Source organism: Lepisosteus platostomus, chromosome 4, assembly GCF_059453375.1.
Source record: "Lepisosteus platostomus isolate fLepPlt1 chromosome 4, fLepPlt1.hap1, whole genome shotgun sequence".
In the NCBI taxonomy this organism is placed as follows: Eukaryota; Metazoa; Chordata; class Actinopteri; order Semionotiformes; family Lepisosteidae; genus Lepisosteus; species Lepisosteus platostomus.
Genome location: NC_142614.1, coordinates 45,814,757 through 45,826,656, shown reverse-complemented (window position 1 = coordinate 45,826,656; position 11,900 = coordinate 45,814,757). Strand labels below are relative to the sequence as shown.

The following is an 11,900-nucleotide window of genomic DNA, read 5'->3' as shown; positions in this document are numbered from 1 at the left end:
ACACACTGTTTTTGTTGTCTTCTTCAGCACGTTTTCCTTTGCAAATCCTCTTTTAAAGCTGGTCTCACTGTTTATCTGTCATTTTTATTCTTCTGCTGTATTTTAACGTTTTTTATTTGATTGTGTACGATTTCATACAATGAATGCATAGTAACATGCATTATTGAATATTCTATGAAATGCCCTAGATAAGGCCATCTGGTAAGAAGAATGTGATGATGATGGCAAGTGAATAAAAACATTATACTAAACAATAAAACCCAAGAATAAGTTTATAATAATAGAATATGAATTTAAAGTAGCACTTCCAGTGCACTTTTTCTAATTGAGTAGCTTTTCCAAAAAAGGCTTCACCAGGAAATTTGACCATCAATAATTCAACAGCAAATATTTTTACCTTACATCTTCAAACTTAGAATAACATACAAAATAATTGGAGCCATCAGTCACTTTATTTTACAATTGTAATAAATTGTCTTACTTAACACTTACACCATAATGAGATGGAACATTGTGTATCTACCAACAAACATGTCAGAGCAGTTTTTGGCAATTTTAAAATAAAGAAAACTTTGTCTTCAGATGAAAGGCACTTATGTCTAAACTCAAAAGACATAAAGAAAAGCTAATTAACAGTGGTACCAGTTTTCAAGGCCTTTATGAAGAAAGAGGCAAGAACGTACTAAAGCACAAAGATGATGGAATGACATTTCACGACATTTCAATTTACAAGGGAGACTGGTTCCCATGTGCATTTTCATCCTGTTCTGGGAAAAACATGTGGCATAAAAGAGTTTATAAAACTATGTTTTCCCCAATGAAATCAAAACAGCCATAGTTCTGAAATCTTAATATGGTCTGAAGTGCTACAAGTGCACCCACTAGAACTACAGTAAACACTTCTAAAGGTGAAATCAAATTCAATTTGTTGTTATTCCCCTAGGTGTGTGTCTGTGTCAGTGAATATACAATAAAGAAAGCAAAAGGCACCACGCTTTGAAAAATGAATTTAACAATGAGAGCAAAACATACAGAGCTACTTCTTGTTCAGAGATAAGCTGAAGGGGAAAACATTGAAAATTGGCATGACTTTCTTTTCTAATATTTTCCTCCCACATCAACGCCAGATGGAAGGTTTAATATTATAAACGAAAGGCAGTTTTCCGTGTGCCAGACGTGGAGGTCCAGATGTAAGCGGGTTACCCCTGGGAGAGTGCAGTTTTCAGCTCCCTCAGAAGCATCGAGCCAATCACAGTCTTTTCAGTGTTGATGATGAGCTGTGCTGTTGATGCTTCCTTCAGCTCCACTGTAACAAGCACCAGGGCCTCAGCGTTCACAGTTTTAGCTGCAAACCTGAAAAACACAAAATGCTGCACATCAAAACTCTCCATTAAAACAATCTCGCATGGATTCCAGAGTCAAAAACGATCTCCATCAATTACATGCTTACGTCTAAATGGAACTGGACAGAAAACTACAGTACATCTTTAGCTGTACACATGATTTGATGTCATAAACGTGGTAGTCTGTGCTCTGTCTGCATGTTTCCAAAAGAACGGCACAAAGACTGAATGGAGATAAAACCTCATTGTTAGACTGTTTGAGTACAGCGGTCTGGCCCCCAACAGTGCAATGGGCAGCTTTGTGTGACCACAACCACACAAACACTTGGTGTATAAGGCACTGCTCCTCTGAAGATGTAGTCAGACAGCATCTGAAGAGATGTCACCCAGAAGGGGTTTAAGTTATTCAGCACAATGATTCAAGACTGCTGTAGAATTATTTATCAGTTGAGTCATATTTCAAGTTCAAAAGTATTGGTGATTCCATATACTCAGGGAGTTTATGAATAGCATTAATGCTACACACAACTTGGAAAAATGGAAGGTCCTTTTAGCTGCAGCAGAGCATCAGCTAAAATCACGATTACTGTATCTGAGTAGTTAATTTGAGCAAAAATACAGAGGCACAGACATTGAAAAAATTAAAAACCTCTGGACCTTCATTTAATGTGCAGTATATACAAACGTACTAGGAATTTAATGTGTTTGCCCACGCAGTACTTTTATATTATACTTCCAAATTCAAGTTGTTAGGGCTTCAGTGTGGATGTGGGTGAGGTGAAGTCTGTTATGGAGATCCGGAGCTTTCAGTGTTGAGGCTACTAGCATAAACTGTTTGCCTGTGGTTTGCATTCTAGGCTTAAAACACAAGGAGAAAGACTTTTCAAAGCCACACATGCAAAAGCAAATTGCACAGCGAAACAAAACGTATTTTCAAATTGCAGGTTAAAGCAATGGAGGGGAGTTACATCTACAACATATTCAAATATACTTTCAGAAAAAGGCAGTTGAAAATGAATATTAGACGTTAACATCCTACCGAAATGGCATTCTAATGTCAAATTAAAATGTTTCAAAGTGCATTTCATGCCATGTTTTTTTGTAATATACAACACTGTGGACCCTATATTCTATACTTAGTCATCAGTATACGTCAGAAAGATGGTTGAAAGATTTCTGAAAGTAGATACACCTGGAAGGCATTCTTCAATTCCACTGCACCAACTACTGTATTATCACTGTGTGCTATAGCCAACACTCAAAAACAGAAAAACAATTAGATATTGCTTTCTATATTGATGGAGGAAGCATTGAAGGCTACCAAAATGCAGTTTCCGATTGTGCTCTGCACTTCCTGCCAGCGTGGTTCACGACAGGAAGTTTAGGGACGCATGCGTCTCTCCTCCTCTGGTCCCCAGGACAATAAAACAACACTAAAAATAAAGTTAGCAGCAATTATTCCTCTGAAAAGGAGGGAAAAAATAATATGGTTTGAAAACAACCATCTCTACGCTCTCCCTCCCTGCCCCACACACAGCGTTGCCAAAACAACCAGATTCCAAAACACAGTAAATCCTCTAATTACACAGCATTACAAGGGGGGGAAAATGTCTATTTATTACTGCCTGTGCCTGAAAATCCATGTGGGGTGGCCTGGACTCCTGTCAATCCAGTTCATTCTTCCTAGACCCCATAGAGCAGGGTGTGTGGATGTGAAGAAGGGGTCAGAGAGTAAGACTGAGCGCTTTAAAGAGAGCGTCAAGCCCGGTCCCCTCCCAACTCCCAGAGGTATGGAGATTCTCACCGTTTTGTTCGTCGGCAACACACAGGAAAGTTGGCGCACATGGGCCTATTGAAAACACTAACAAGTGCCGAGCGGGTCTCCGACCTCCCGTGACCCCTCCTTTGCACAGCAGCCACTCCCCTCTCCCTTCTGAAAGCCACGTGTCTGAATTGGAGCCATCTGCCTCAATTTGCACAACATCTTTAGCCACAATGGGCCCCAGTTAGCCCTGACAAAGACTTACAATAGCCAATCTTAAAACACTGCTGGGCTGTCAGCACGCTGTCGGCTATTCAAGAGCAAACCAACTGGACAGTGTCTCATGTCTAACAATTAGCACAGAGCTTGCACTACGCCTCACGGGGCCCGTGGGGACCTGCTTAATTACCATCAACATAAAAGAGGGAGTTTATCACAAGATACTCCAAAAACGTCACTTCAGACTTAATTAAAATATTAGCCACTTAAGCAGGAAGCAGATTCTCTTGAAATGAGGAGTAATTTCTTTTTTTTCTTCTCTTAATTACATCAACATCTTCTAGCATATTACTCAAAGGTGCATGAAGGCACTTGTTGGGATAATTTTATGTCCGCTGCTCAAACAATTAATATGTGCAGAAGGTTATTAATAAAATAATTTTATTAAATTGTAACGGCATAAAATGTTTTCACCATCAGACAAATTGAGGAGTTTACAGTTTGCCCGTGTAGCTCCACTTCAACGAACAGCTTCAGTTTCAAGACACGTTAGAATGTTGCAGAGTACAATTTATTAACAAAAGAAGAATTAGGGAAATCCCAGTGCAGCATTTATTCAATGTATAAAGTGATTTAAAAAAAAAAAACTAAAAATGAATGAAATACAATATTCAATAACAGGAATAAAATCTACTTTGGAGACCTAAAAATACAGATTCTTGGTCAAACCATCGCAGACCTTTCCTCGGCCTTTGACATGCGAAAGGATTTTGAGTTCAAATACGTTTATTTGCACATGCCAGAATAAACTACATGCCAGAAAACTGAAACTTTAGTAAACACTTCAAAACTGGAACAAGATGTAAAACTATAACATGAAAATGTCAATATTGAAAAGTCAGGATGCAACCTGCACACTGAGGTGACTTTCTTAGCTTTGTAATGGCAGCCAGATACTAAGGTCTTGCTGCATTTCATGAACCAGGAAGAAAAACTTGCATGGAGGACAATGACTAAACATGATCTTTAAAATTCAGGGGAAAACTGAGCAGCATTTTTGGTCTTTTCACCAATTCTCTGAAGAAGAATGCTGCCTCAGCGTTGACGTACTGGTATAGTGAAATACCTTTACAATAGGGTGGAATAATCTCCTTCACTATGGGCAAGATATGCAGAATTTCAGGAGACAATCTAGCTCCCTATATCTGACTGTCTGCAAAAGCGGGAAGTCTTTCCTAATAGACCATATACAGCAATATTCCTAACTAAGGCTAAGATACTGGCTTCATTCTAGACTACATATGTATTAGCACCACGTAGCAGCCTGACAAAAATGCAAAACCTCAAACCTATTTAATATGCCTTGGATATCTGCTAAACAGAAAAAATTGAGTTCCTTGACTGGGAAGATGGGCATTATCAGAGGAGTGTTCCCTCACTTCTGATGGGCTAGAAAGTAAACAGCTTAGTAGGGAATGAAAATCCAACACCCAACTCAAAACACTAAGTGATAGAATATTTGGTTATCTTACTTTTAAATAAGGATGTTCTTAGCAATATTTATTAAGCTACAAGCAGAATGACACAGGCTAGGAACACTTGCTGTGATACACATTCAATTTCTACGTATACACACAGCCATTCTTCAGCGATTTGTGTCTCAGCACAACTGATGTCCTCTACCAAGCTGTATGGCTTGTAAATTTATATCCTTAATCTATTATTTATTCTGCTATTACAGCACCCAAAGGCACTTATTTTACACAACAAAACATGACCTTGGTAGACTACAACCATATCCATGTCACACATGTACAGAGATGCGTCTGTGATTCATTGCCTTGGGGCTCTTTCCCAGCTCCTTGCTGTTTAAATAAACTGGTGGCTAATAGAGACACACTCAAAAGGCAGCCCAAAACCACACACTCGTCACACTGAATTTCAATTGAAGCCTCAAGCACACTTTTTACACATAATTTTAGACATAAATCAGCTTTATGAATGCTCTGCAATAGGGTACATTTGTAACATATCCCCCTTATGTGTACTTGCCAATGTGAGCTCTTGACAAATACCGCATTAATCCCAGGTAGGGCATAATGATCAACACCTGTTCTACAAATTTCCATTTTAAACAATTCGAAGGTAATTAAAATGAAAAATACAAGACATTATTTTAACAATGATACAGATATAAACTCAAGTTCTAACTATCATTAGGTCTCTAAATTTTATGTCTAATAAATATTATTTTTTTCAGTAAATAAACTTAAGCTTCTTGTAAAACCAAGTACCTTATTTGAATTTTTCACAGAATGAATTAGGAACACATGTACAGTACACTAGTCATTATCCTTATGTTGTCCCTGTATCCATGTCCCACCAACGGTAAACCTTAAACACATCTTCCTGTAAATCTGTTTTTTAAACACTCATTCTCAAGTGAAGTACACAAGTTATTTCTAATTCATTACACCTAATTCAGGAAGACATTAATCCTGTCTTTTACTATTTTCGGAGCAAGAGTTAACTTAAAAATGTGAATTCACTCCCACCTGCTCTCGACAGGCAGACCCATCTAGGAGAGAGAGGAGATGGAGTTTGACAATCACCTCTTATTGTAGCTTTGGCATTCATAAGCATCCCTCAGCGTTCAACTAACCGAAGCATTAATTGCATTATGAGAGGCAACAAAACACCAGACTATGAGATTACACTGACAATTTATAGAACTACTACGAATATTTCCGTTTTGTTTTTGTAACTAATTCTCATTTTCCTAATGCTTGCCATTCATTCACTGTTTTTATGTCTTCTTCTAACTTTACCCATTGCTTGGTGTAATTACATATGGTTGATAGGCTATTAGCAAAACCTGAGACTACCCATAGTATCTGGACTATACAGTAGGTCTATTGTATGCATCGGCTACAATTTAGATCTTCATCTGTCACTTTTACATCATTGGTCTACTCACACAGATTCAATTCAAAAATAATATTAAATTTAGCAGTTTATCTGCTGTAAAATGTTTAAATTTTGTTTCTGGTTAGGAGCTAATCATAACGTTTACAGAAGTGTGGAATTACAGAAGTACACCACTGCATCCATATGATTGTGTTATTAGAAGATTAAGATTCAAATTTTATTTTATGAATTTAGACTTAATTAAATAGTACTCTATTCCTGTATTACACTACTACAAATACATAGCTTCATCTTTGCTGTAAAATAGCTCATTAATGGATAGATTGCCCAGAAAGGACAATTCATAATATTACGTAATATTATTATTATTACATAATATTATTATGTAACATAATATTATTATTATGTAACATAACATAATATTACAGGAGACAATTTAAAATTAATAACCAGAATATCTTTCACAATTCACAACAGCAATCACTCCTGCAGTATTGAAGATTAGCTCTTAGGTACTATCACAAATTATGCTTTAGTTCATTAGATTGCTAAAATTTGGTCAAAACAAAGCAAAAAAAAGCAGGTTTTAACATTTCCAAAAGCGCAGATCTACTGCTAACGTGGCCTGTTAATGTAATTCAATTTAATCATTGGCATTTCAGTGCTGAATTTATTTTAATCTTTCAGGTGAGGCAGATGGCATATTAGATGAATAACCATTTGGCTTGCAAAATCTGAAAGGCTTTGTACCTAACTTAAGGTAAACGGCGAGGCATATGCAGTTCGGAAAGTAATACTGAAAACTGATTTACTATAGGGGAAAAAAAGAACTGCAACACTGCAGTGTTTGGGAAGGAAAGTAGCTACATTATAATGGGAGCTGCCTCAGCAAAATGAATTTAGGAGCTTGATACTCCTTCTGGCCATCCCTTAATTTAGCTAATCCTACGCTGATCCTTTTACTTTATGTTTTAACGGGTACCAGCAGTTGTGACAAAGGCCCACTCAGGCTAACACTCTTTTGACATGAAACCTTCAATTAATGTCAGCTGAAGCAGACACAATCCTATTAGCAAGAAAGACGACCACAGGATGCAGCTCCCTGCCCTAGCTGTACAGAAATAATTAGCCTAAAGTTGACAAATGTGTAATGAGGCCACACAAAGAATGCAAGAGGATGGAGCTGCAGGGGAGGAAGTCCTGATTTCACACACACAGCAGACACACAAACTGCTCCTACTGTAACAACTTAAGAGTCTCTCACTGCTGGGCAGCTCACAGATGGCCACATTTGCAGGTATAAAGTGATATATATTTTAAGACAGAAGAATTCAATTGAACAGTATAAATAGAGTAAGAGTAACACAAGCAATAAAGAGTAATACTGCTTTTATTTTTACAATAAACCTAATTAATAATAGCTTCTACTCCACATTAGAAAAAGACTCTGTAAAGAAAGACAATGTATAACCCGACAGTCTGATGTGATATGTGCATTTATAAATAAAAGTACTGTTCATATCAATCTTCTTCTTAATTAAAGATATCAAATTCATTGCTACATATGCGACAGCTCATCCAAATAAACCATCTGGCAGATACATTTTCATTTTTAGGAGGATGTGATAATAAAAGTGGAGGTAAACCTACAGGAGAAAGGAAAAAATGTAATAAAAGCTCATTGGAGAAATACATTTATATGACTACAAATTATGTTAAATTAAAATCCGTTTTTAAAAACCAGTTAAATTCTTACAGCTTATCTGAAGAAATTTCCAAAACACATCTCAATAATAAATCCACATAATAATGAAACATTTATTAAAAATTAAATGGAAGGATCTCCAAAGAAGATGCTGAAATTAACAAAACCAGCTCTGAATTAAAAAATGATACAAAGCTTAACAAACTAAATACTATGTTAAGAACAAGAGCTAAGTTTCTCTGTGGGCAAACTGCGTACCTACTTCATTTGTTACACAGTAAGCATTTCGCCTGCTGTTTGAAAATAAGGACTCAATTGAACGATTTCTTCTGGGGATTTTGGTCATCTAACTGCTTATATGATTTATGACTAATTCTCTCTTTTGCCCATCAATTTGTATTTTTTAAGACTTATTTTCAATGATGTCAGATAGAAAAAGCAGTGCTGCCTCCTAGTGGAAAAACCGCAGAACGCCAGAAGTGTAAACCCACATCGTGTCACAACAATAAGAGCTTTCTCCTGACTCGCGTGTAATGATCTCTTAACTCGCGTGTAATGAGAGCGGCCGTTATTTTTTTTCTCAAATTTTTAATTTGAAAAGGTAGTGAATGAAATGCGTTTAGGGAAATCATTTTTTAAAAACAAAACCATTAAAGAAAATGTTATACCTGTTACAAGGTATACAGAAAGGCTTACAACTCTTTTTTAGAGGTTACCTGGCATTTAAAATGTTAACATAGTGCTTTGTTTAGACACTATTAAACTATTTTGAAAGAGTGATACAAATGTTTTAAAAAGGTTATAAAGGTCACAAAGGTTTAAAATCAAACTAGCAGATGCTAGTATAGTGTCTGTGTCTCACATTGTTTTTAGTTGTCAACTTTGGGGACTAAAACAGCATAATACGCATTTGATGACAAAACAAATCTGAAACAAAATCACAGTCCATGATAAAGACTAATCTTGGAATTCCTAATACTAATTGAGGTAAGCAAGTAAAGAATGAACAGTAATTGAGATCTGTAAAGTAGGGGTGATTCAGTGTTTATGTCCTAGGTTCTTAAATGTGCTATTTTTTAAATGTGAAAACATTTCCAATTTCTGCAATTTAGCAACAGATGGATATTAAAAACTCTTCTTTGAAATTGTGAAAATTAGAAGGTTCTTCTAATAAAATGAGCTGTCCCCTGCTATTATGGGAAATGTGGGAGAAATTTGCAATGGTGACTCCCCTAGATGTAATTAAAATACAAACTAAAGTTAACAACAATAGGCAAAACAAAAATGCCTACGAGTTCAGCTTTCAATAATTACTCTGCAAAATAAAGCTATTACAGCCAGTAGCAAAGCATATCCAAAAAGTGTTTAGGACAAGAGGAAAACAACCATTAAAAAAAACAAACAAAAATAGTTATTGGAGAAAAACCTAACCAAGATGCTGTGCTCAGTTGCCTGTATGTTTTTAACACATATTGTCCCTGCTTCACCAAAAATAAACTCCAGATCACATATTTAGAAGTCAAGGAAGTGATGGAAGTAGGCACATAAATCCTCATGTCCAGTTCAGTCTGATAACATTCGGTTAAAAAGAAAAAAAATCACAAAACAAGGACTCATTGATAACATGTAATTGATTCATTAATCAGATACCAGGGTTGTAACCGAGAAACTACCATATCTCAGGATGACATCCATTCTGCTTTGAAGAACATTTTTTGACAATTATCTGGATTGGCCTGCAATGAATTTAGGGCTGCAGTTGTAAAATGAGAGCTTTCATCAAAAGCTGGTAATTGAGAGTGACCCATGCAATGAGTTCTCAGGGATACCATCAGTCCAGATCAATCAGGTCTCAGCAGGTGTGAAAATGTATTGGCAAGCGGCGTTTCACTTTCTGCCGTTGTCAGTGAAGTAATCATCGTGATTAGAAAAACTCTCTCTCCAATGCAGCCAGTGGCCACACAGAGCCAATGATATATTTTTTTACGATCTTTGGCTACAGCTAGCTATGGTGATGCCCGTAAGCTCCCCCTCACACCCACGCCCTCTTGTTCGTATGAAAGGCAGCAAAACAACTATAATTATAGCCCCATTTATTATGATAAGGTAAAGGGGAAAGGTTCTGTTACAAGGTACTGATTTATTTACGGTTTATGATTTATAAATATTGCAGGTACCTGTAGCTGACATCATCCTTACGTATCTCAAAGGGATATGGCTTCAGGATTATGGAAGGAAACTGCTTTAACTTGGAAAAGGCACATAACACATCTAACTTTCTCTCAGTAGGCGCTTATATTATTTAAGGTACCTTTGTGTGAACATTTGAGGTACATTCTGAACCAGATCCCTCCCAGAATCATTTAAAGATTAAGGAGAAATAATGATTTCACAGCAGCACTTTTAGGGACAAGTTTTAAAGACAAAATGCTGTCTGACTAGATTGTTGAGCTTGTTAGAAGCATTCATTCGGACTTTTGAAGGCTTGGTATTATCTTCCTGATAAACTGCAGGTGGATTAGTTCAGTTTTGATGTTTTTTTTTTAACTTTCAGAAGTCTGTTTCTCCACTGTCAATTGCTGTGTAAGCCAATTTAATTCTCCTATGGTTTTGTTATGGTAGTTTCTATTGGATTGCTACATGAGCAGTTTTTGAAAATTCACTGTCATTATCTTGAGATTTCTCTGTTGACTTCCTGTGACTGCACCTCACTAACAATTCTGCACTCTTTCGGGTACATCCCCTTTTTATTTCCACAGATTCCTGTCATTTACACTGACAAAACACTCACCTATTGAATCTTTTATAACTAGTCGACTTCTATCCCTTGTTGTCTTGGAAATAATCAGTCTAAGAATTTCTGTTCAATTACTTGTGTGGGGACTAATATTCCTTCTAACCTCTGTTTTTAATCGGTTATTGTTTCTCCTCAGAGACAATCTATCAAGCCCATTTTTAAGAAGAAATTTTGATACCGTATGTCTGTCGCTTCTGTTCTTCTGCTACGAGGCTTATCCCCAACCACAACACAGAAAACTTCACCCAGATATTACAGGTCATAACTTCTGTCTCTCTCACTGTATAAAACTCCACTGAAGACGCAGCACTGCAAGATGAGTAGTAACTAAAGCACGACAGCACCTGGTATAACTGTGGGCTCAGGAACAAGAGCTGCAGCTTTGAGCGACATGAGGGTTTTCTCACATACAGTACATTTAATGACCTGGACTAAGAATCTGCTCTTACACCCGGCAGACTGAAACATTATTACTTTGAAAGCATACAGACTCGATGAAGTAAAAATCCAGACTGTAAACCTTGGCTCGACTTTACTGCGCACACTACCAGTTACTCCATCCAGATAGCACAGATCTGGAAGAGCACCTACTTTTCTTGAGGTCTGCTTGAAGAAGCTCCTTCTCCTCAGGTGAATTAGTGTGTGGCGTTCCACTGGACTCAGTTCTCGGACCTTAATTTGCTACTTTAGTGTTGTTTGAAGGAAAAAAAATGCTGATAACACAAACAAATAGGGAATATACTCCATACTCCAGTGCAACTCCTTGGTACAGGACTAAGGATATCTATTTATCTGCGAAATCTTTCATCTTTTCATTTTCTTTTTACGTTTTAAGTGGTAGATACCAAAGTACAACTTACTACAACTTCAAAAGATGAAGTCCCCTTTGTTTTCTTCATGTACCAAAAACAACCTGCACAACAAATACCTTGGTATTTATGAGTAGGTATGTACTCATGGTTTAAGTTACTTTTTTTTATTCGTTAACATATACAACAGAACCAATAGGAAATAAACAGGCCTCTTTTCACATATTGGTAACAAAAGATTGATGACTAGGTGTAATTTGTGCTATTGGTATTCAAGATGAAATATGAGGTTTTGAAATGAAGGTCCTCCTATTCCCTGTCATTGATTTCTACCTAC

General features: G+C 36.8%; 1 protein-coding gene across 2 annotated transcripts in view; it reads right to left on the bottom strand.

The window, feature by feature from the left end:
• Positions 1 to 435: 435 nt before the first annotated feature.
• The window catches only part of ap3b1a (adaptor related protein complex 3 subunit beta 1a), a 118,497-nt gene continuing 107,032 nt past the window's right edge, over positions 436 to 11,900 (bottom strand). For both annotated transcript variants that reach the window (XM_088629613.1, XM_088629612.1), the window contains exon 27: positions 436 to 1,353. In XM_088629613.1, coding sequence (XP_088485739.1) covers positions 1,200 to 1,353 — 154 coding nt within the window. In that variant the 3' untranslated portion in view covers positions 436 to 1,199. The remainder of the gene's footprint in view (positions 1,354 to 11,900) is intronic.